Below are 22,376 nucleotides of genomic sequence, written 5' to 3'. Positions count from 1 at the left end.
GGTTAAAAAACTAAATTCAAGTGTCAATGTATATATAGCGAAAAGTGCTGTGCCAATATTGAGCTAAGATATGACTGATGCAGGGATTTCATGTTTAGGACTGGAATCTGGACATATAAAATATAGCATATATTAAAACAGTGAATATAAATGTGGATTGATTGGGAGAGGTTATGCTCAAGGTCAATTACATCTCCAGCAATTGTTTTTGTCGAATCTGCTAATACAGGTAGGAAGACTCCGGTGCACTTCACTTGCATGCTAAAGCAAGTAGAAAAGGTTAATTCCTATAAATTGACAAACATTTTCTAAAATAATAAAACAGAATTTCTATGTTATTCCTGAACGTAATAGTTTTTTCACAATGAAGTAATATAGTTAACCTCAAACTGCCATACATTTGGCGAATCTACCGTTTTTAAATAACATCTTTCTTGAATTGACCAGCCGTTCACGAACATCATGGCGACGACCGTGAATAGTGGAAATGTCCCTGTGTCGGACACACAATCGGCTGATCCGCGCTATGAAGGCTCAACATTTCAGTACAGCATGCTCCTGGAGCACCTCATCGGGGAGAAGAGGCCGATTAAAGATCTGAATCCGACCGTTATGGGAGGTCTTCCCAATCCCATGAAAACCGACGACCAGAAGATGATCGAACGGGGAATGGAGAGCTGTGCCTTCAAGGCGGTGTTGGCATGTGTTGGAGGTTAGCTAGTCTTTCACTACTGTCGACGATATTACAATTGCAACTTGCTTGGTGCATTTCTTTTTCGGGGGTGTGTAGCTGCCTGACATAACGATCCCATGGTGACCGTTGATTGCAGCTAGCTACAGGAGTTTCTCTCCATGCACACAGTTGTTCCAAATTATTTATCTTTGTTGGTATCTTACTGATGATATGAACCACTCAATCGCCCTTGACGTCTCTCTGTGATGTTGTTCATTTTCACTATAACAGTACTATGCCCATATTTGCTGTAGCTAACACAATCTAACACAATCTTGTGACACTGTGTTTTCCCCACAGGATTTGTTCTTGGGGGAGCGTTTGGTGTGTTCACGGCTGGCATAGATACCAATGTGGGATTTGACCCCAAAGACCCCATGAGAACACCTACTGCCAGAGAAGTCCTTAAAGACATGGGCCAGAGGGGAATGTCCTACGCCAAAAACTTTGCAGTCATTGGAGCAATGTTCTCCTGCACAGAGTGCATCATTGAATCGGTAGGTTGTCTGACGTTTTTTTTTCTGCATGAAAACAGAAAATAATATTGTAATGAAACTGGCAGGGAGCAGGTCTCGAACCCTCAACCTTCTAGCCCGAAGTCCAGCGCGCTATCAACTGTGCCGCAAAAGCATGCTTGTGCGGCAGAGTCGATATTAGCGCTTATAAACCCAGAGTCATTACACTACTCCATCCTTTCAAAGAGCGCGTCCTCACGCTAGCTTGATAATCAACGTCTTATCGGAACGCACTCACCGGCCAAGCACACGCACTGTCGTGGATGCAAAGTCCGATCACTTCTGACACCAATGTAATGAAGCGGCATGAGGCAGGTCTCAAACCCTCAACCTTCTAGCCCGGAGTCCAGCACGCTATCGACTGTGCCGCAAAAGCATGCTCGTGCGGCAGAGTCGATATCCATGCTTATAAACCCAGGGTCGTTACACTATGCTCACTAAGAGAGTAGTCTGATTAGTGGAACTAAAGATATATATTGAGACTTAGCACTAGGTCCATCCTTATTCTGGCAAATGTGTCAATTCATCCCAAGCATGAGACAGTCTGTAATGTTTGGACAACTTTATGGTTACATAATATTATGTTCCACAAATTACAACGTTAATCTTCTAGGCTAATGGCTGATGAAATTCATACCGTGATTATGTAATCATTGTTAGAGAAATACCAAAGAGAATTTGAAAACTCTGGAACTACTGTGCTGTGTATTTGTCGTCAGTCTCATACTGCCCCCTTGTGGTCTGTATTGTATGTTACAGCACAGGGGAAAGTCAGACTGGAAGAATGCTGTCTACAGTGGTTGTGTTACTGGGGGAGCAATAGGATTTCGTGGTGAGTTATCTACTTAATGTAAGTTCAAATGTCCCATGCATTAATATCACTGACTAATTGTTGAACGATAATTGGTTTGAAGCTGTGATTGTGTCCTTTCTTATAGCTGGGGCGAAGGCTGGAGTACTGGGATGTGGAGGTTTCGCTGCCTTCTCTGCTGCCATTGAGTACTATCTCCGGTGAAAACAAGGGGGCCTTCGTTACCTCTGTGGAATATGGTTGAGGTGACTGTCCCTCTGGGCCAGTAACATACTTTATACCTAATGGAATGAAACACATCCCAGAGAACACTGCTCTGCAGATGGCGCATCTGATCATGAGTATTATTACAGTTGGACAATTCCATCCTGGTCTTCATCAATCACATTTATTTATAAAGCCCTTCTTACATCAGCTGATGTCACAAAGTGCTGTACAGAAACCCAGCCTAAAACGCAGATGTAGAAGCACGGTGGCTAGGAAAAACTCCCTAGAAAGGAACCTAGAGGAACCAGGCTATGAGGGGTGGCCAGTCCTCTTCTGGCTGTGCCAGGTGGAGATTATAACAGAACATGGCCAAGATGTTCATAGATGACCAGCAGGGTCAAATAATAATAATCACATTGGTTGTAGAGGGTGCAACAGATCAGCACCCCAGGAGTAAATTACCTTTTGTTGACTATACTGGGCATGCTGGCTTTTCCTTTATCGAAGTTAAACTTTGTCATTGAGATGAAACTGTCGGTTTTAGATGAGAGCTGGCTATTCTCTCCTTTAGTTGTGGGTAAAATACAGCCTGGTGACATTAAGTCAAAAGTTTGAGTCCAGGTCAATGGGTGTGTTTGAGTGTTAAGGCAACAAACACTAAATGTGCCATTGTTTATAGAAAAATGTTTTGTCAAAATAAACATCTGCATCCTCCAACACCCATATTACACTCAAACTGAAATCGTGTGTACATTATACAATCAGTGAGTCATGTATTTGTATATATTTACTGTACACATGAATTGTGGAAAATTTGTTTCATGTCTTTGACCCATGCAAAGGTGACCAAACAAATCTACAATGCAGGTGATGGATGCAGAAACCTATACTCCAAACTTTGTAAAGTTCATGAGTCAGACAATTTCTAAGCTCCAGAATGCAACACACTTACTTTGAAAGGCGATGACTTGACAAAAGTTAGCCGCTCTAATGCAACTAATTGTTTTATAGTCTCGGACTCAAACAGCCTTACCGTAAAAGCAACATTTACAGTTAACTGAAACAAGTCACCGGTGTAAATAGTTTATTTAAAGTCATTGAGCAATGCATTACATGACTGGACGTGCCCACCCAGATAAGATCTACAGATGTTTCAAATTCATTAATGGTGAATAATATGAGTTGTGGGTTCGATGCGTCATTTAATTGCAGGACTGGTTATCAATTAAAACACTGCTAATTGCTCCTGTAGTTTTGTATTCATTTTTAAATTCTAATGATTTGTTTGGTAACTGCATGCTTAATAGATTCGGAATACTTAAGATTGCAGTGCAAAAAATTGAGTTTGGACAGTACTGATAAAATGATAATGAATGTCACTTCCCAACTATCACAAAGTGCAGTATGCTGCACCAAACCAAACAAAAACACAAGTACCAAAACAATTATTACTTGCAATAAAAGTTAGACAACTTCATTTTGGTACACTTATTTTACTAAAAAAAAGTTTACATCAATATTTATCCTTGTTAATACAGTATACTCATTGTTCTCAAAGGAAGTAAAATACATATTTTCTTTTAAATCTTATCAAATAGGACTCATCAAACAGTGCTTATTTTAAGATGTCTCAGGCTTGATAGCAGAAAGGTTGGATTTGTACAGCATTGATGGAGATTGCTGGTGCAACAACCTACCTTTGTCACCCAGCCTGATATGATTGACAAGCTGAACATGCAATGAGGGCATTACACTACAAACATCATCCCAAAGATTATAACTGGTGTCATTGGACACTCGGAACAGGCTTGCAATGTAATGACGAAAAAAAAGCTAATGTTAAAAAATGTGTTACATTTTTCCATAACCCTCATCTCACAGATTGATGATATCTCTCTTTAAAGAGTGGTTCAGAATAAACTCAGATTTTACACTGTGTTGCTGTGATCATTTCAGTACAGCTCAGCCAACCGTGGCTGTGAATAAGAATAAGCTAAAAAATAAAAAAACACACTACTTGAAAAAACTTCAAACAGACTCCTTGGCGCAATTCTCTAATTGTACTGGACTGCACACGTAATATATTTATTTATAAATAATAGGGGCAAATTTGGCCAAGACTCAGACAGAGGGAGGGCTGTGCTCTCTTGTCTTTGCACATGGAGAGAAAATCTGACAGTGACCATTCACTGACATGGCTTTACTGGCGGCTTGCAAGCTCAGTCCTCAGCTCCTGGCTTTAACACACACACGCTCCCACGCGGTTCTACATACACACAGAGCCCTCCTCCGCCACATGCACAAAGCCAGAGAGAAACAAAGGAACTATTGAACAAATAATATTTATAAAATATGTAAATGCAATTCTTGGAATGCCTCTGGAGGAAAAAAAGAGAAATGGAGTCAGTAACAAACCAGACCCTGACCTTTAACCCCTCACTGATAGAGGTCCCAGAATGGTGGCTGTCTGTGGGGTTACTGTGGGCCAGAGGTCTGCTGCTCCCTCCACACCTGCACTTCACCAGATGGATGTACTGCACACTAACATGACACTAGAAGACGTGACTATGGGATCCAGGAGGAGCACCATATCTCCTCTTCCCCCACGTCTGACTCCATCTCTCAGCGGGGGCTGTCCAGTTTTAAAAAGGGAGCTGGGTGGTATGGGGGTGGGGGATTTGCTGTTGAGTCTTTCCCTCTGGACCCCCAAGGGATTAAACGTCAGTGGAAAAGTAGAGTGTGTTCCGCTTCAGCTCAGCGAAGGAGATGGGAGGATGCTGCAGGTAGTACAGCAACACCTGGACCTGAGATGGGGAGAGAGAAATAAGGAGCTTAAGCCTAAAATCAATTGTGTTTCGTTCAAATACCACTTATCATAGTTCTAACCAAAAAAGGACTAGGATATGGCGCATACATAAAGCCATGTGACTACACATTCTGTACATGACTCAGTATGTGACGAAGCATCTCTCCATGATATCTGAGTATCTGCATACTCATCTATCCACTAAACATATGGAGATTTAATAAGTCACTGCACAACAGTTGTCGCTGTCTTTACAGTTAATGATGACATATAGCACTCTATTGTTAGCATTGGCGCCTTTATTGTGATTTACAGGCGTCACTGTTTATATACGCCCTAGAATAAGTAATTTGTGAACAGGAAGCGGTTTCTCTCTCTCAGCACCGGGCAGAGCTCCAAGTAGGGCTTCCTAAATATAAATACAGCTGGGAGGCCAGACCTGGCTGACACGGGTAAAACACACACAACCCACTAAACTACGTTGGAGTACACACACACACCCACACAGATGTATGTAGATTCACACACACACACACCCGCTTACCTTCTCACAAGCAAATGCACATGCACACACACACAGATGTACGCACCCAAGTCACACTGACCTGCGCCATGACGTCGTGTGACCAGATGTCAGAGGCCAGTGTGATGTGTCCCTTGGTGACCTCTGACTCAGAGGGTCTGAGCAGGGTGGGGCCAAACACTGTGCCCAGGTTGTGGAGGGACATCTTGTTAATGGGCTCCTTGTCAGCAACTCTGGAACACAAAACAGACAGGTAGACCAGTCAGACTACAGCGATCACAGGGACAGATCAGTATTAGTTCTTTTTCTAGTCATGCGACATGTTTGCTGGTCTTGCCATGTTACTATGATGACTCATTTTCCCGTAGCAATGACCGTCAGTGCAGCACAATACGTTTCTTCTACAAGGACCATTGAATTTCTGAACTAAGTTACCATCTGCTATAAATGTTCTTCATGGGAACTGCAAAGCCATTCATGTCACACGTGTAATTCACCAGAGCGTCCAGCGGGTATCCTTAGCGTGTTTATGAGAGCATTCTGTGTACATTCTGCTGACTGACTGCAGAGTGCACTTTCTGCACTGATGGATGTTAAAGAGCTGTACTGGGATCAGGCCACCATAATGGCTACATGGAGCAGTAGGGTTGTATTCTGACCCTGCGCTAGCCCTGTAAACTGACCTCAGGCCTGCCCATAGGTAGAAATCTGATTAATATCTATGCACCTTCCTGCTTGCCTGCCAAACTCTGACATCCATTTATATTGCAGCATCTTCACACACACTATAAAACTCCTCTACTGGGGATACACACCGCTCTAAGCTTTCTTTTCTAATTTTTCAATCTCACTGCAAGGATTAACTGAACACCAACTTCTGGGAGGAGGCGTGAGTGAAGTAATGTGTGACTGAAATTGGCAAGCAGCACTACGCATTACACTTGGTCTTAGTTCCCTCTAGTTCCCGTTATATAGCTAGAGGAGAATGATATACTCTCTGACTTAACACATTTTTCAGTCTCATTTGTCATTGTAAAATGTGATGAATTAGTGCCTCTAGGGCATATCAGACGGCTGATTGACGACCCTTTAAATGTAGAATGTGTTTGTTTTCTATGACTGTTTTGTATCTCTGCTTTGCTTTTCATATCATATTGATGTGTATATTGTTGTAATTACACAGCCCAGCTGTAAGAGACCTTGGTCTCAACATGACTGCCTGTTCAAATAAAAGTGAAATAAAACCATTGTCTGCCCTGCAGTAGGAAACCATAACAAACACATAAACCTGATCTTTTAAAAGTCTGGTGGTGAAAACTATTACTTTACTCAGAGTATGAATAAGTCCCCACACAGGCCATTACTACTGTAGCTGATGACAGATGTGGGTGATCGGAGGAGACCCAAGTGTTTCCTAAGTGTTCCTGCCAATGCTAGTGGTTACCAGTCTGTGGTTGTGCCCTCCTCTACCATGCCCTTTTAATTGAAGGCAGTTTTAACAGGGATGTCATCACATGTGGTTACACACTGCCTTTCCAGACTGGCACGTTTGGCCAACTGAGACCATCACAGCTATATTCAAAGACAAAATAGTAGTAGAGAAGTCATTTTAGCAGTAGGGAAGTAATTTTTCATTGACATAAATGCGTCCTTCCAACTGGACCATAACTCCTCAGTCTAGCTCCTTAACCTCACCACTAACGGGTTGGCTTAAAAGGGCCAGTGCATACTTGTCGTCTCTCCAGGGCCTGGCATTCGTATGCTCTGTTAACCACACAATGTCTGGCCTGAACACTGATGACTTTTCCCTCTGTCCTCTGTCTTATTGGGGCAGTCAGTCAGTGGCTAATGAGCGTTGTGCAGTCACAGTAGCAGGAGCACAGCTCATGACCGCAGGCAGAGTGCAGCTGAACGTGAAGCTCTCCAGAACACAGTTTTATAGCAGGCTTAAAGAACCACTCGCACATGTACCGTACTCTTGCCAGAACTCCTCCAATGTCCGATCTGAACGTATTAGGCTGCCAGTTAATATGGCCCAACTGTCAACAGTAATAGTTACTAGCCTTTATGGTAGATTATGTGTGTGTGTACCTCTTGAGATGCTCCAGCAGGCTGAGGAAGGTAATGAGGTTAGGGTCAGGCAGAGAGCGCAGCAGGTGCATCATGCAGTTCTCCTTGGCTGCAGGGTCTGACAGAGCTGTAGAGAAGAGGAGGAGGAAGAGAGGGGAAAGAGGAGAAGAACAGAAGATAATTTAAGAATTACCCCTCTACGGGGGAATATGAACCATCATTTCAATGTTGTGGTCTCAATAAAAAAACAAGGAATAACCCCCCTATAACTGACTATTGAGATGCATCCTAATTGTATTGGTATGGTCTGGGTCAGAGGTCGTACCTATGCCCTCCATGAAGGCTGGGTACAGGCGGTCAGTGAGCAGGGGCTCTGGCAGCTCACGGAAGTACAGCTTCAGAGTCCCTGCAATGGCGTTGATGTCCATATCATTCAACATCACCAGGATGTCATTGCTATCTGTGGAGGGGAGAGAGGGAGGGGGAGAGAGAGAAAACAAAAGCACACACACACATGAGCTCAAGGGAAGAGCAACAGCCTCAACCAAACGACTACTTCATTTCCAGACTGATCATTCTGGCTCCAGAGATGACATAACAAGCAACAACACTGTTTAAAAACCAAACCACCAGTGATCTCAGCTCAGTGAGCCATGAACACAGCAGAGAGACGCCGAGTGGGTTATCTTTGGTTTGGTCTAGGGGCCGTGACAGAGACATGGGTTGCATGCCAAATGACACCTATTTCCATATACAGTGCACAACTTTTGACCATAGGGGGACCTTCAGCCTGGCTGTAAAGAGCCATAGGGCTCTGGTCAAAAGCAATGAAATATAGAAGTAATAGGGTGCCATTTGGGATGCACCCTGGGACTCCCAGGGAGGACAACACACAGCTGACAGCTGCTGCTCCCCAGACCTGTGCTCTTCCTGCCCTTTCCCACAACTCGCTCTGTTAATAGCCAGGCTGAAGACCCTCTGCCATAGGCCTGCTAGCCTGACCCCGGCACACCGTACAACATGGAGGATGGGAGGAGAGGAACGACAGGACAGCTCAGGAGGAGACTTGTGTTGATAATGTAGGGTCTGGAGTTATTTCTGATAATGTAACCTGATCAGGAAAAACTCATGGCCCTAGTTATAGCTTATATACACTGAGTATAGCAAACAATAGGAACACCTTCCTAATATTGAGTTGCACCCCCACCCCCCCTTTTGCCCTCAGAACAGCCTTAATTCGTTGGGCCATGGACTCTACAATTACATGTTTTGTCTTGCCCTTTCACCCTCTGAATGGGACACATACACAATCCATGTCTCAATTGTATTAATGCTTAAAAATCCTTCTTTAACCCATCTCCTCCCCTTCATCTACACTGATTGAAGTGGATTTAACAGGTGACATAAATAAGGGATCAGGACGTTCACCTGGATTCACCTAGTCCGTCTATGTCATGGAAAGAGCAGGTGTCCTTAATGTTTTCTATACTCAGTTCATAGGCCCAGAGTTATGCCTGGTCAGGTCCCATGGCCAAGACAAACTCCTGGTTCTATTGATGAAGACAGGTGTATTTTACAGTATTGGTAGTATGAGTGTTTCTTACTGGTGTCGAATGCTGCTTTGAGAGCCTGGATGTCAGTGGCCACCCCTGAGATCCTGTAGATTCCCACCTCGTCGATCCCCCTCTTCTCCACCTCCTCAATGCACTGGCGGACTATGTAAGGCACCTTGGAGCGCTCGCGCCTGTTGGGGGACAAACCCAACACTCATCAGAATTGATATTACAGAACGGCCCCTTTCAAATAACATTAAAGCTAATCGTAGCAATCAAACAAACTGTACAGAAAGATTATAGAGAGGGGTTTATCCTGAAGTTATGACGTTTAAACTACACATAGTGACATACAGTGCGCCTTCAGAAAGTATTCACACCCCTTGACTTTTTCCACGTTTTGTTGATTTGCAAGGTAGGATTAAAATTGATTAAATTCTAACATTTGTAAAACATGAAAAATAAAACACTATTTTATCTCGATTACATAAGTATTCAACCCCAAGTCAACACGTTAGAATCACCTTAGGCAGCAATTCAAGCTCTGTCAAGTTGATTGTTGATCATTGCTAGACAGCTATTTAAGTCTTGCCATAGAATTTCAAGCCAAAATAAGTAAAAACTAACCACACCACTCATTCATTCATCTAGTCTTCGTAAGCAACTCCAGTGTATATTTGGCCTTATGTTTTAGGTTATTGTCCTGCTCTATTGCGTTTCTTTTTATCCTAAAAAACTCCCTAGTCAATGCCGATGACAAGCATATCTATAACACGATGCAGTCACCACCATGCTTAAAAATATGAAAAGTGGTATTCAGTGATGTGTTCAGTAAGATTTGCCCCAAACATAAGGCTTTGTATTCAGGACATAAAGTTAAGTTCTAATCCAAAATATTTGCAGTTTTATTTTAATGCGTTATTGCAAACAGGATGCATATTTTGGAATATTTTTATTCTGTACAGGCTTCTTTCTTTTCACTCTGCCATTTAGGTTAGTATTGTGGAGTAACTAATGTTGTTGATCCATCCTCAGTTTTCTCCTACACACCAATTAAACTCTAACCGGCCTCATGTTGAAATTCCTGAGCGATTTCCTTCCTCTCCGGCAACTGAGTCAGGAAAGATGCCTGTATCATTGTAGTGATACACCATGTAAAGTATAATTAATAACATCACCATGCTGAAAGTGATATTCAATGTCTGTTAATATATTTTTCTTAAACGTCATCTACCAATAGGTGCCCTTCTTTGCGAGGCATTGGTCTTTGTGGTTGAATCTGTGTTTGAAATTAACTGCTTGACTGAGGGACCTTACAGATAATTGTATGTGTGGGGTACAAAGATGAGAAAGTCATTAAAATGAATCATGTTAAACACTATTATTGCACACATGCAACTTACGTGACTTGTTAAGCAAATTTTTACTCTTGAACTTATTTAGCCTTGCTATAACAAAGGGGTTCAATACTTATTGACTCAAGACATTTCAGCTTTTAATTTTTAATACATTTGTAGAAATGTCAAAAAACATAATTCCACTTTGACATTATGGGGTATTGTGTGTAGGCCAGTGACACAAATTGAAATTGAATTGAATCCATTTTCAATTCAGGCTGTAACACAACAAAATATGTAACAGGTCAAAGGGTGTGAATACTTTCTGAAGGCACTGTAGATTGTTCATTCGTTTATTATGAGAGAAATTCAACATGGCTTACTTTGTCACAATACTGATTTTGACCCCGAACACCCCACTCTGTTTTTTGGAGGGCGTTCTCTTCAGACTCAAGTCCCGACTAGTAAACTTCATGGAGAACTCCACCTTGATCTGTGGGAAACAATACATACAAAGTGTCAAACAATCTGCATTATTTTATGTTCTTATTTGACAGGGATTATGTACCGTGAACATTGCAGCAGCTTTTAGTGACACAGCTCATCTGCATCCCTAATTTAAAATGAGTTTAAAATACACAGCTTCCAAGTGCTTTCTTTTTTATCATTTCACAACATCCAGGAGTTTAAGAAGATCCAGAGTGGTTAGATGTTTACAGCTGTTTAAAAACACTGTGCTGCAGAGAAATCAGAGTTGGCCAAGCTCGTAAAGATAATATAGCATTGTCTCTGGCGAACTATAACAAGCTACATTATAATATCCACACACTAAGCCCTGACAAGTCATCTTCTATTGATGGGGTTGAATGGGTAAATGACTAACAGGACCAGGAATGGAATTAGGAAATCAAGGGCTGGTTTCCTGGACATAGATGAAGCCTAGTTCTAGATTAAAAAGCATGTTCAGTGGAGATTCAACATTGAAAGAGCTTCTTAGTCCAAGAAAAGGCTTGATCTGGGTCTGGCAAACTGACCCCAAAGGTTCCTGGTGTCCCTTACCCCATTCATCTCTATGACGTCCACGTGCCAGTTCTTGGACTGCACCGTCTGGGGGTCCAGCTGAAATACACAGAGAAAGAACATGATTAAGTTTCCTTCGTTATATTCTCTGCCCATGCCATAATCGATGCATAACCTCATAGGAGACTGAGAGAAGGTATGACCAGAGCAGTGAGTGTTCAAATATACATACAGTATCATGGACACAATCACATGGACCCTCACAGAACACACTCCTTGTATCCTAAATGTACAACTGCACTCTATCAGAGACACTAAAACCTTATTTCTGGCATGGTGCCTGTGTAATGTGTTCTTCTTGTGTTAACTTAATCTGACTGTCACTACACCACAGTACCTAGCCAGCTCTCGGAGTACCCAGGGTTCACTGCACTGGACGAATTAGTCTGTTTATTAGGACACAAACATGAAGACATCCATGTTATGTTAACTTCGACTACGTTTTGTGTTGTACTTGTTCTTCTATAACCACACCCCTAGACCTAGCCAGCTCTGGACCTCTGCCTACCCAGGGTTCACTGCTCTCTCGCGCTCTCTTTCAAGCACCTGTCCCATATGTGTCCCTCCCGTCATGCTCTGGTGAGGTTCTGAGGAGCTCCTTTAAAGTACAGCCAAGAGAACAAAGAGGCCACGTTACAGTTTGTTTTCCAAGAAAATACTCTCCCTTCAACATGGGCTGGAGGAGGGGGGCTATTTTCTGACTGCTGCTACGTGGAGAGAAAATAAGACCCCGTTTTCCTTTTGCCTCCTCAATGGAAATTCCCAGACTGGCCTGTCTATATTTAAATAACCAAAAATCCCTGGGAACTTCAGATTCAACTGCAGTTTTTCTTTTCTCCTCCATATAAAATTTACAGGATGCTGACATCTGATAAAGTTAAATGGGCTTTGCCCCATGTGAAGATGGAGCAGTGGTGCACGCTGGGTAATGTGTGTGTGTATGTTTAGACTGAGAGGAACCTCTGTAGCCTAGCCAGCCTGAGGGTTCTGTGTGGGTCTGTCCCTACCTAATGACATTGATCATCTCTGCATTAAAACACACACTATTTCCTCTTTCATGCATCATGAAACAGTCCATTCACCCCACCAGTCCTCTACTGGGCTAACTAACTAATGTATCACATTTCCCTCCTTTCACTAATGTGAACAAGAATCACATTGATTGAGATGAAAATACACCACACAAGAAAGCCCCCTTTTTCAAATTAAATCAGTAAATCACAAATATAGGCTAACACACAACAATGGAAGCACTGCTGCTGCCCTTTCCGTTCACTACCCTTTTATTGATATTGCTAGTGCCCAGTTTCATTTTGTTCCTGTTAGTTCTTGTAAGCTGAACTGTCATCTGGTTGTGGGCCAAGTTCTTTGTACCTCTGCTGAAATGCTTGTGGGTAGAGACAGGGCAGTGTGTTCTTTAAGAAAGTGAGACAGGGACAGGGGTTGTGTTTTTCCCATTTACGTATGGCTGTCTCTAGGGGTAAGCAGTGGCCATGAAAATGACTGCCTCACACGCTTCAGCCTGCTCAGTAGCAGAGGCAGAGCTGGGCAGTTTTCTCATGCTGCCTTGGGAGAATAGAGCTCTGACATGATGTATGATGAGAAGCAAACCCCAGAGACATCCGCCTGAATTTAAAATGGATTACATTTTGATTTTGTGCCACTGATCTACAGACAACACAATGTCAGAGTGGAATTTTGTTTTTAGACATTTTTACAAATTAATTAAAAGCTGAAATGTCTTGAGTCAATAAGTATTCAACCCCCTTTGTTATGGCAAGCCTAAATACATTCAGGAGTAAAAATGTGCTTAACAATTCACATAAGAAGTTTCATGTACTCACTCTGTGTGCAATAATAGTGATTACATGATTTTTGAATGAGTACCCCATCGCTGTACCCCACACATACAATTATTTGTAATTCGAGTAGCGAATTTCAAGCATAGATTCAACCACAAAGACTAGAGGTTTTTCAATGCCTCGAAAAGAAGGGCACCTATTGGTAGATAAAAAAAAGCAGACATTGAATATCCCTTTGAGCATGGTGAAGTTATTAATTACACTTTGGATGGTGTATCAATACACCCAGTTACTACAAAGATACAGGCGTCCTTCCTAACACAAAGCATTATGTTTAGGGCAAATCCGACAACATCCCTGAGTACCACTCTTCATATTTTCAAGAACGGTGGTGGCTGCGTCATGTTAAGGTATAAAATAAACGTAATAGAGCTAAGCACAGGCAAAATCCTAGAGGAAAACTTGGTTCAGTCTGCTTTCAAACAGATACTGGGAGACAAATTCACCTTAAAGCAGGACAATAACCTATAAACACAAGGCCAAATATACACTGAAGTTGCTTACCAAGGGTTTGGGCTTTTAACAAGGTTGCCCTAATCATGGCTATGGGGTCCTCACTACTGTACTGTAATCCCCCCAAATCAATCCCTAAAAACTTCATGCAGTACCTCTCCCCTCTCTCAATTACAGTCTACGGCTCTACGCACTTCTCAATAGACATAAAAAATGTGTCAAATTGGGTTATACAAATACGAAGAGCCTAACTACTATGGCTGACTCTGTAAAACAACACATTTCACTGCACCTATCTGGTGTATGTGACAATAAAACATATTTAAAAAATCTTATGCAGCCGAGCAGAGCGCAGTCAAGCGCACCCATTTCCCCTCAATCACTCCACCGTTCACCTCTAATACTCTGCTGCTTTATTCAAAACTCCAGGAACAACTTCTGCCCCAATTCATCAGTTTTCCTTTCCTTGCCTGGGAAGGAGAGACAAACCAAAGTGCCACTGATTCAGTACGGTGCTACACTATATTCTCAACCTACCACAGAGGATGGATAGACGGGGACAAGATAGATAGGTTGCTTTGGAAAGAATGATCTCCCCAACATGACTTGGGGTTATGCCCATCTGGCTAGTAAAACAACAGGAGATGAGAAAAAAATAAGTTGTTGTCTTGAGTGAAACCAATCAGAGGGAAGACTATATGAGGTGAAGCATGGACAAAGACAGAAAGGGGGCAGGTCCTCAAAGTATTTTTTATTTCAAATCCAAGAGATGAATCACAAAGCCAAATCCTCTCTCTCCAGAGAATCCTTGAAACATATTATTAGCCTGTGTTTGTAGAAGAAAGACAGGCTGGTGAAACACAGGCTGGTGGAAAGATATGGGATATTAAAATCAGTAAATCACAAATATAGGAAATCCTAAACCAAACAATGGTTCCAATTAGGACCTTGTCACTCCTCCAGAGGTCAAAACCTCCTTTATGCTGCCTAAAACACCGTGACTGACTGGGGAGAGGATCATAATACATGATGTAGGTCAGATGATACTGTATCAATGCATATCCACACTGACTACACTGTACAATCAGCTTTCATGTGGAACAGAACATACTGCATATAGAAAAACAGAAGAGGAAAAACGTTCCATGAATTATGTGAGTCTGAGTTCGAGTGGACGAGTAGCAATGAGGTGTGTTCCTTTTAGCCAGCATGATGCTCTGTTTTGTGGGAACACACTGTTCTCTGAGCGACCCCTAGGCTCTGAGGGCCGACTCTCCTGGTGTGTGTGTCTGTGTGTGTGTGTCTGTTGCAATGCTATTTCAGTGGGCTGGGGACATGGTGATCTGGCTGTGGATCGGGGGGCTCAGCTGGGGAAGTTAGTGGTCCCTCCCTATCTCAGCACAGCCAGTACAGAGCACCTGGTTGAGAGACCTAGCTAGACATCACCAGCACACACACACGGAGTTAATATGACAAGCGAGAGGGGGAAAGAATTGATACATGGAAAGTCAGTGGATGAGAAGAGAGCCACTCAGGTTACTGTGATGTCACCTCTCTTCTATGTATAGTGTGGTATAGACCAGTGGACATGTGACTGACACTTGTTCTAAGGTGCATCCACTGAGTATACATCAAACATAGATGTGCAGAAAGGCAGGCAAAACACAAACAGTACACACACATACTGTACCGCACATGGTGAGAAGCCCTTCTACTGATCCCACTGCTGTTGCCAACGGGGGACAGAGCACAGCCCAGGCAGGGTTGAAGTAGTTTGAAAAACAGATGCCGAGGTCCCTCTGGAGATGTTCCTATTCTAAATCCATCTCTTACTGAACTCTCCACAACCCCCCTGAGGATACTGTGGTATAATGTATTTACAACACAGCCAGTCTTCCATCACCATAACCCAGGTACCTGCTTCTCACATAGGACATAAAATGACAGATCTAGATTTTGGTCAAAGAAATTGGTTTATGAACGATGCATGTAAAAAAAAACTGTCATGGCTTCCGTTCTGAGGAAGGAAAACAATCTCTAGGATGTATGTGCAACTTCAAAGCACTGGAAGTTTTCAAAACTTGACAATATTGTAAGTGAACAATGCCATCAGGGAAGAAAAGTGTGCACTCTGATTCCACAGACGCTTGCCATAGTCCTTAATTAATCCATTGTTAGATTATTTATTTTTTTGTATTTTGGCAGCAATATTTAAAGCAGAACTTAATTATGATGAAGTATGAACTTTTGATACGGCAAATTCATTAATTCCTCTTAATATTTTCTTTGTGCTTTGCTACTTTCCTTGTACCTCTCACTTTCTGTTCACTGGGAGATTACATTTAAATATTCATTCTGTGACTGACTGTTCTGTTTTAAATGAACAATAAGCAGCAATGTTCCCATCTGGTTTAATTAGAAACTAACTAGCTCAACTGCATGGGCCGTGGGTTTCATTTGATTAAAAACAGCAACCTAGGGATTGTTTTTTTGTTTATTAAGACCTCTACAAACAAGACCATCATTATTTTTTCTGCTGACAGATTATATTACCGGCCTGATGATTGTAAACAAAAACAAAGCAATATGAGTTGACAATATTGAGTCTAAAATTAGCTGCAGATGAAAATAAGAGTGAATATACATAACATAGCTATGTAAAATGTTAACATCACTCTACTTATTAATAATATGATGCTTTGGTAAACAGCTGCTGATGTCATTATAGACAAGTGAAATGTAAGGCCTTTTGACTCGGTTGTCATGAGCTTCCTGACAAGACTTCCTGGTTTGAGCCAAACCAGCACGCGTTCTCAGCAGGCAGAGAGTTATGATTGGCCAAGGACCAGCCCAAGCATCCTATCACAACCCCTAAGGGCAACGTGTCTCAGGCATACAGTATAAGATCCAACTTCATAAACATCATACAACATAAAGGCATCTGCTTTAAGACAAGGCTTACACAACAGCATGTTCCTGCCTGCAGCACGCACGACTAACACTGATGATTTACAGGCAGTACAGGAGAGGGTGACCTCTGATAATCACCAGCAGGGACACTAATGTTCTCACAGTTCTGTTCACTACAGCGTGTGGTCCCATGCAGGCCAGCCTCACAGTAGCCTGGACAAAGAGGACAGAGAGGAAGAGAAAGAGAGTATGTTGAGTCCTTGGGCTTCCTTATGTCAAACCCGAGAGTAAAATACATGTAAGCAGCTGACTTCCAATGATAGGCTGTTACCACAACTTATCTCTTTTATCTTCTGTTAACTCAATCACATGTAGAAGGGTTTTCCAATCGCATTATCAAACACATTATCAATCCCTTGATGACCTTCCTTTGGTCTTGGATGGAAAGTTTTTATTTTTTATTAGTCCATAATGTAGCTGTAATTACAGTATTTACAGTGATAATATGGGTCATCCAAAAAAGTGCTTGTGTATAGGTCATTTATAGGCAGGTAGATAAACAGCATTTGGAAACACCATTGATACCGTATGAGAGGGTCTTTGTTTCACTTTCATTCCTCTAGTCCAGCCGAATGCTAACACTCTTTGTGTAGGTACAGTAGCAGGGGTTAGAACCGGTTCAAGGAACAGAACCGAGGAGCAAAAACAGAACCGGGAACGAAACTTCTCTCTGGTGTTCCGGAACAGAACCGTTATTTTAAATTCTTGAGAACCGGTTTCTAATGCCTCTGTTGATTTCATGTGTTAAAAAAATGAATGAAAAGGAACTATATGAACCGTTACTTTTTTGGTTCGAACCGGTTCAGAACTTTATTATACAGAACTTTATTATAAAAATAGTGGTTCTATTCAGAACGATTGGAAAATCCTTTTGGTAGACACTGGTTAGCCAAACCGACCCACCACTCTTATGAACCCAGACCACGGAGGGTTTGTAATGAGCCATACCAAAGGGTCGAGTGGTTTAACACTCCTAGACTAATTGGATGATTCATGTAGGCCCCATCGAGGGAGGGAGAACGACCCTGATATTCCCACTTAGCCAAAAAATACCCACTCTTCCACCAGGGGCAGCGGGTCTGACCCAGCCCTGGGAGAAAGTCATTCTGGGTACCAGCCTGAGGATGCTCCCTTGCCTCCCTCCACCCCTCTGGAGCTCATTAGCCAGTCTGAGGGTGTCTGGTTGGGGATCGATGGGGGTGAAGGGCTGGACCCCCCCTGTAGTGACAGTCAGATTTATGGCTGGCATTTTAAGGCCCTTCAAAGAGGCAAGTGGGAGGAAACAGTAACATGTCATCTACACTAATCAGCATACTGAAATGGAACACCACCCTTTTGTGTGTTGAGAAATATGTTTCAGGATTGGGAGAGGGGGGAGAATTATGGTTATACTTTATTTTCTGTCATACCCAAACCAGCAGAACACTGCTTTTGTTCCGGTTTTAAGGCGGTTGCTTTTCATGATTAATTAATGGGACTTCTAAGGATACTGTAACTGACGCCCACCAAGGTGTAAAACACAATAACACGGCAAAATGGAAATCAGTATGGGAGAGGACATGGGTTCAGAACAAATGTAACAGAAAACATCATGATCATGGTGTTAAAATATCTAATTCTGCCCCAGCCAGCCTTCTCTCAGCCAGCCTTCTCTCAGCCAGCCTTCTCTCAGCCAGCCTTCACTCAGCCAGCCTTCACTCAGCCAGCCTTCACTCAGCCAGCCTTCACTCAGCCAGCCTTCACTCAGCCAGCCTTCACTCAGCCAGCCTTCACTCAGCCAGCCTAAGCTCTACTGGAGTCCCTGCTTCTGCTTCCTCTGCATTGTCTTAATTAGTGCTGTAAGAGGCATTGTCCTGTACGCACCTCCCGCTTCCTCCCAGTTTAAAACTCATCAACACGCTGCAGCTTACTCAACACACTCCTCTTTCTCTGTCTAAATCTCACTAATCTAAATCTGTTCTCAACACACACGCTCGCCTTCCTTTCTACCATCGTCCCCTCAGCCTAAATGTCTATTTTCATGGCAAACACACACACTGCAGTCTGTTCAACAAAAACACACTGCAGTCTGTTCAACAAAAACACTGCTGCAGTCTGTTCAACAAAAACACTGCTGCAGTCTGTTCAACAAAAACACACTGCAGTCTGTTCAACAAAAACACACTGCAGTCTGTTCAACAAAAACACTGCTGCAGTCTGTTCAACAAAAACACTGCTGCAGTCTGTTCAACAAAAACACACTGCAGTCTGTTCAACAAAAACACACTGCAGTCTGTTCAACAAAAACACACTGCAGTCTGTTCAACAAAAACTGTTCAATATAGTTAATTCATAGACCTGACGTTTACTCAGACTCAAGCATCAAAGACTCACTCAACATGAATGAGACCTCAAAGCTGTGTGAAAGTATGCTTCTATGGGAGGATGTGTATGTGAGAGAGAGACGAGAGATGAACATGAAAGTGCATGATCAAGTGTGTGAAAAGATGTGCAAGTGTGAGAGTAGGCATGTGTGTGTGAAGGGGTGTACTATACTGTTATTATGAAAGAGGTACAGAGAGTCAATATGGCTCTGTGTAAACTGAGTATCAGTGTATATAGAAAACTAACATTGTGAGTGTGCAGCACTGAACAAACCAATTGTCTATGTCATTTAAATAGAAGAAGCAAAACAGCCCAAACAGATAAGACTGTCCTCTCGCCCAGATTCCCAGATCAAGCCTGAAGTGCGGGAGGACTCAGCCAGGGCTGTGGATAGGTCTGGGATCAGCTGAGATCAATGGGGGTAAAGCTGGGGGGATTTCTGCCTGTAATCCAAGTCTGCAGTGTCAGGAGAGACCAGCAGAGAGATAGACCTGTCAACTCCAGCCACCAGCAGCAGGAGGGTCTTTATTGACCTGTCTATAGATCTGGTATTCACAATAAGCTGCTCAGGGTTCATTACATTGCTTCCACATTTTGCCAGAGAAGCGCAATCTATTGAAATGATTTCATTAAATGTAAATGTGCCGTCCCCCCCTTCATCTATTCTGATTGAAGTGGATTTAACAAGTCACATCAATACGGGATCATAGCTTTCTCCTGGATTCACCTGGTCAGTCTGTCATGGAAAGAGCATAATGTTCATAATGTTTTGTACTCAGAGTATGACGCAGTATAGTGGCTAATGGATACCAGCATACTGATATCAAACTGCCATACATTAACTGCCTCTGTAAAATATATGTGCTGCACATTTGCACAGTGGATAAAAACAGTATTTACAAAAAAATAACCTCTTTCTCCTTCCTCTCACGCATGAGTCCTGACCTAGAACCTGAAGCTAAGGTCTGCGTGCGTGTTCCCCAGACAGAGGAGTCAGTCAAACTTGAAAGAGTAGTAAACTGGACCATGCTTCTCCTCAACGTGTCGTTGAGATGACAGTAATTTCCCTGTCTATTTAGTACGGAACGGATCAGTAATTAGTTACCATGTACTCTGCTGAGAGGATTGTGGGTCATAATTAAGCTCTACCAACAACACTCTGGCCTTAGATCAGTGTCTCAGGGTAATTTCTCTACAGGACAGCAGAGGGAGCAGTCTCAGACTCTCAGCTACACCAAAACACCTCTGATTACCTTAACAGACCAGCAACCACACAGACAGAGGTATATCACCATTCAGCATCACTGGCTTTACACTGATGAGAGAGCTTGGAAAGAGCAGAGTGGTAGATGTGGAAGGAGGATGAGAGGGTGAAAAAGTGAAAAAAGGGTGGGGAGGGGGGAGGGATGTAGGGGAGTAATGGTCAAGGCTGTGAATTCAATTTACTGTAGCATCTCACACATACACAGTACTCAGGGCAATGAGACAGTTACTGCAGTTCCGCACCAACAGTACATTATACAAGTAAATTATCTCCTCTACCTAAATCTTTAATTTCTATACCAGCGTCATCTAATAACATCAGCACAGAGCATGGAGGCTTTAGCTGGAGTAACAGTACCAGTTAGAGGTGTATATTTCACCACAGTGCATAGAAGTAGAGAGAGAAAGGGATGAAAACAAACACACAGGAAAGAGAGAGTAAAAAGATGAACACAATGACAGAGGGACAACCGTAACTTAGCTGATCAAGAGAAAGAAAGAAAAGAAGGAAAAAGGGGACCTTTTGTCTGAGGAGCTTGCTGCGTACACGACCCCATAGCTTGGCCCCGGTGTTGGTGTGCCTCTTGATGGCTGAGGAGGGGATTTGAGGCTGCTGAAGCTGCTGCTGGTTGTTCTGCTGGTGATCCTCCACACAGCACTGCTGCTCCAGCCGCTCACACACGGTGTTCAGGTTCACATCTGACACCAGGATGTCCGTCATCCTACCTGAGGCGTCGGCACACGGGGTTAGAATATGAACTAACTAGGAACAAAATCCCCAAGGTAGCCGCAGTCCAGAATAACCTCACGTCAAAGATCAACACTAAATACCAAGGTTGGGATTCTCTTAAATATGGAGAGACTAGAAAAGTCTCTCTCAGTTGATGTTCATTTGGAAACTAAGATGAATAAAATAAGGTGAAAGTTGAAGATAAGGCAGATGAGGAAGGTTCAGTCTGTGAGAACAGAGAATCCTGATCCTGACATGGTTTTCATTCTTCTAAAGCCGGAGAATTCCACACTGGTTCCTCTGGGATGTCAAGCTAATTCCACACTGTGCTGCTGCCAGCATCTCCACAGCTCACAATCTGATTTCCAGTAATGCAAGCAGAGAGAGGGAGAGGTGGAGCGAGAGAGAGAGAAAGAGGAGGGAAGCAGAGAGACCGGGAGGGAGGGTGATGCAGGAGGAGGGGGAGTGAATGAGCTGCTGCCGTTACCAGCCATTTCTCCAGATGTGAGAACACACCTCCAAATAACAGAGAGAAGGAGAGCGAGAGAGATGACAAACCCTGCTCTGTGCCTTTCCTCATAGCCTTCATGCCTCTCATCCTTCCCCATAATTGGTAACCAATTGAGGAAGTGCGTAAAAAAGGAATAAGGAATGTGAAGAAGAGAAGGAAAGAGAGAAAAGGGAGATGCGAACTCTAACAGGGTGATTTAGATCCCATCAGAAACAACCACATTTCCACAACATATAACGGAACCTCAAAAGAACAAACTCTCCACAAATCAGAGTTTAACAAGGGTGGGAAAAAAAGATGCTAAATCATTTTATCACCAAACACGGACACCTTCTCGTATCGTGACAAGAAGCATGTTTTTGTACTCTAAACCTTCCACCCCCCTCGCTCCCGCTCTCTCCTCACCCTTTTTCTCTTCCCCTTTCTGTCCTTCTCTATCTCCCTCTGTCGTCCTGTGTGCCTGTTGCCATGCGTTTTCTCTAGATGACTTCTCCTCCACACTCCACTGAGTCCTCCGTCCACTATGTGTGTGTGGGCTTCCACACTCCACTGAGTCCTCCGTCCACTATGTGTGTGTGGGCTTCCACA

General features: G+C 42.9%; 2 protein-coding genes across 10 annotated transcripts in view; one reads left to right on the top strand and one right to left on the bottom strand.

The window, feature by feature from the left end:
- The first annotated feature begins 402 nt into the window (after positions 1–402).
- LOC139537479 (mitochondrial import inner membrane translocase subunit Tim22-like) lies at positions 403–2,989 on the top strand. Of its 2 annotated transcripts, none has more exons than XM_071338840.1 (4): positions 403–712; positions 1,034–1,230; positions 2,008–2,080; positions 2,187–2,989. In XM_071338840.1, the coding sequence occupies exons 1-4, from the start codon at positions 463–465 to the stop codon at positions 2,261–2,263; spliced, it is 597 nt and encodes a 198-aa protein (XP_071194941.1). In that variant the 5' UTR covers positions 403–462; the 3' UTR covers positions 2,264–2,989. The 2 variants fall into 2 exon arrangements, with proteins under 2 accessions (XP_071194941.1, XP_071194942.1); XM_071338841.1 differs by having other exon boundaries at positions 422–712; positions 2,008–2,098.
- Positions 2,990–3,333: 344 nt separating this feature from the next.
- LOC139537469 (active breakpoint cluster region-related protein-like) overlaps positions 3,334–22,376 on the bottom strand; it is a 237,901-nt gene continuing 218,858 nt past the window's right edge. For 4 of the 8 annotated variants that reach the window (XM_071338806.1, XM_071338809.1, XM_071338810.1 and 1 more), the window contains 7 exons: positions 11,615–11,674; positions 10,939–11,048; positions 9,270–9,409; positions 7,991–8,125; positions 7,687–7,792; positions 5,663–5,828; positions 3,334–5,070 (listed from right to left, as the gene is read on the bottom strand). In XM_071338806.1, the coding sequence (XP_071194907.1) occupies positions 4,981–5,070; positions 5,663–5,828; positions 7,687–7,792; positions 7,991–8,125; positions 9,270–9,409; positions 10,939–11,048; positions 11,615–11,674 (807 nt within the window). In that variant the 3' untranslated portion in view covers positions 3,334–4,980. Of the gene's footprint in view, positions 5,071–5,662; positions 5,829–7,686; positions 7,793–7,990; positions 8,126–9,269; positions 9,410–10,938; positions 11,049–11,614; positions 11,675–21,067; positions 21,658–22,376 lie in introns of those variants that run through there. The other 4 variants (XM_071338807.1, XM_071338813.1, XM_071338814.1 and 1 more) reach the window with 2 other exon arrangements.

The sequence above is a fragment of the Salvelinus alpinus genome, chromosome 13, assembly GCF_045679555.1.
Source record: "Salvelinus alpinus chromosome 13, SLU_Salpinus.1, whole genome shotgun sequence".
In the NCBI taxonomy this organism is placed as follows: domain Eukaryota; kingdom Metazoa; phylum Chordata; class Actinopteri; order Salmoniformes; family Salmonidae; genus Salvelinus; species Salvelinus alpinus.
Note: the sequence above shows the minus strand (reverse complement) of the source record. Positions and strands in the feature narration are given on the sequence as shown.

Excerpts from the sequence above, each read along its gene's own strand:
- LOC139537479 (XM_071338840.1), top strand. The coding sequence starts at position 463 with ATGGCGACGACCGTGAATAGTGGAAATGTCCCTGTGTCGGACACACAA. Across the intron at positions 713-1,033 it reads GGTGTTGGCATGTGTTGGAG|GATTTGTTCTTGGGGGAGCG; the intron begins GTTAGCTAGTCT and ends TTTTCCCCACAG. Across the intron at positions 1,231-2,007 it reads CAGAGTGCATCATTGAATCG|CACAGGGGAAAGTCAGACTG; the intron begins GTAGGTTGTCTG and ends TGTATGTTACAG.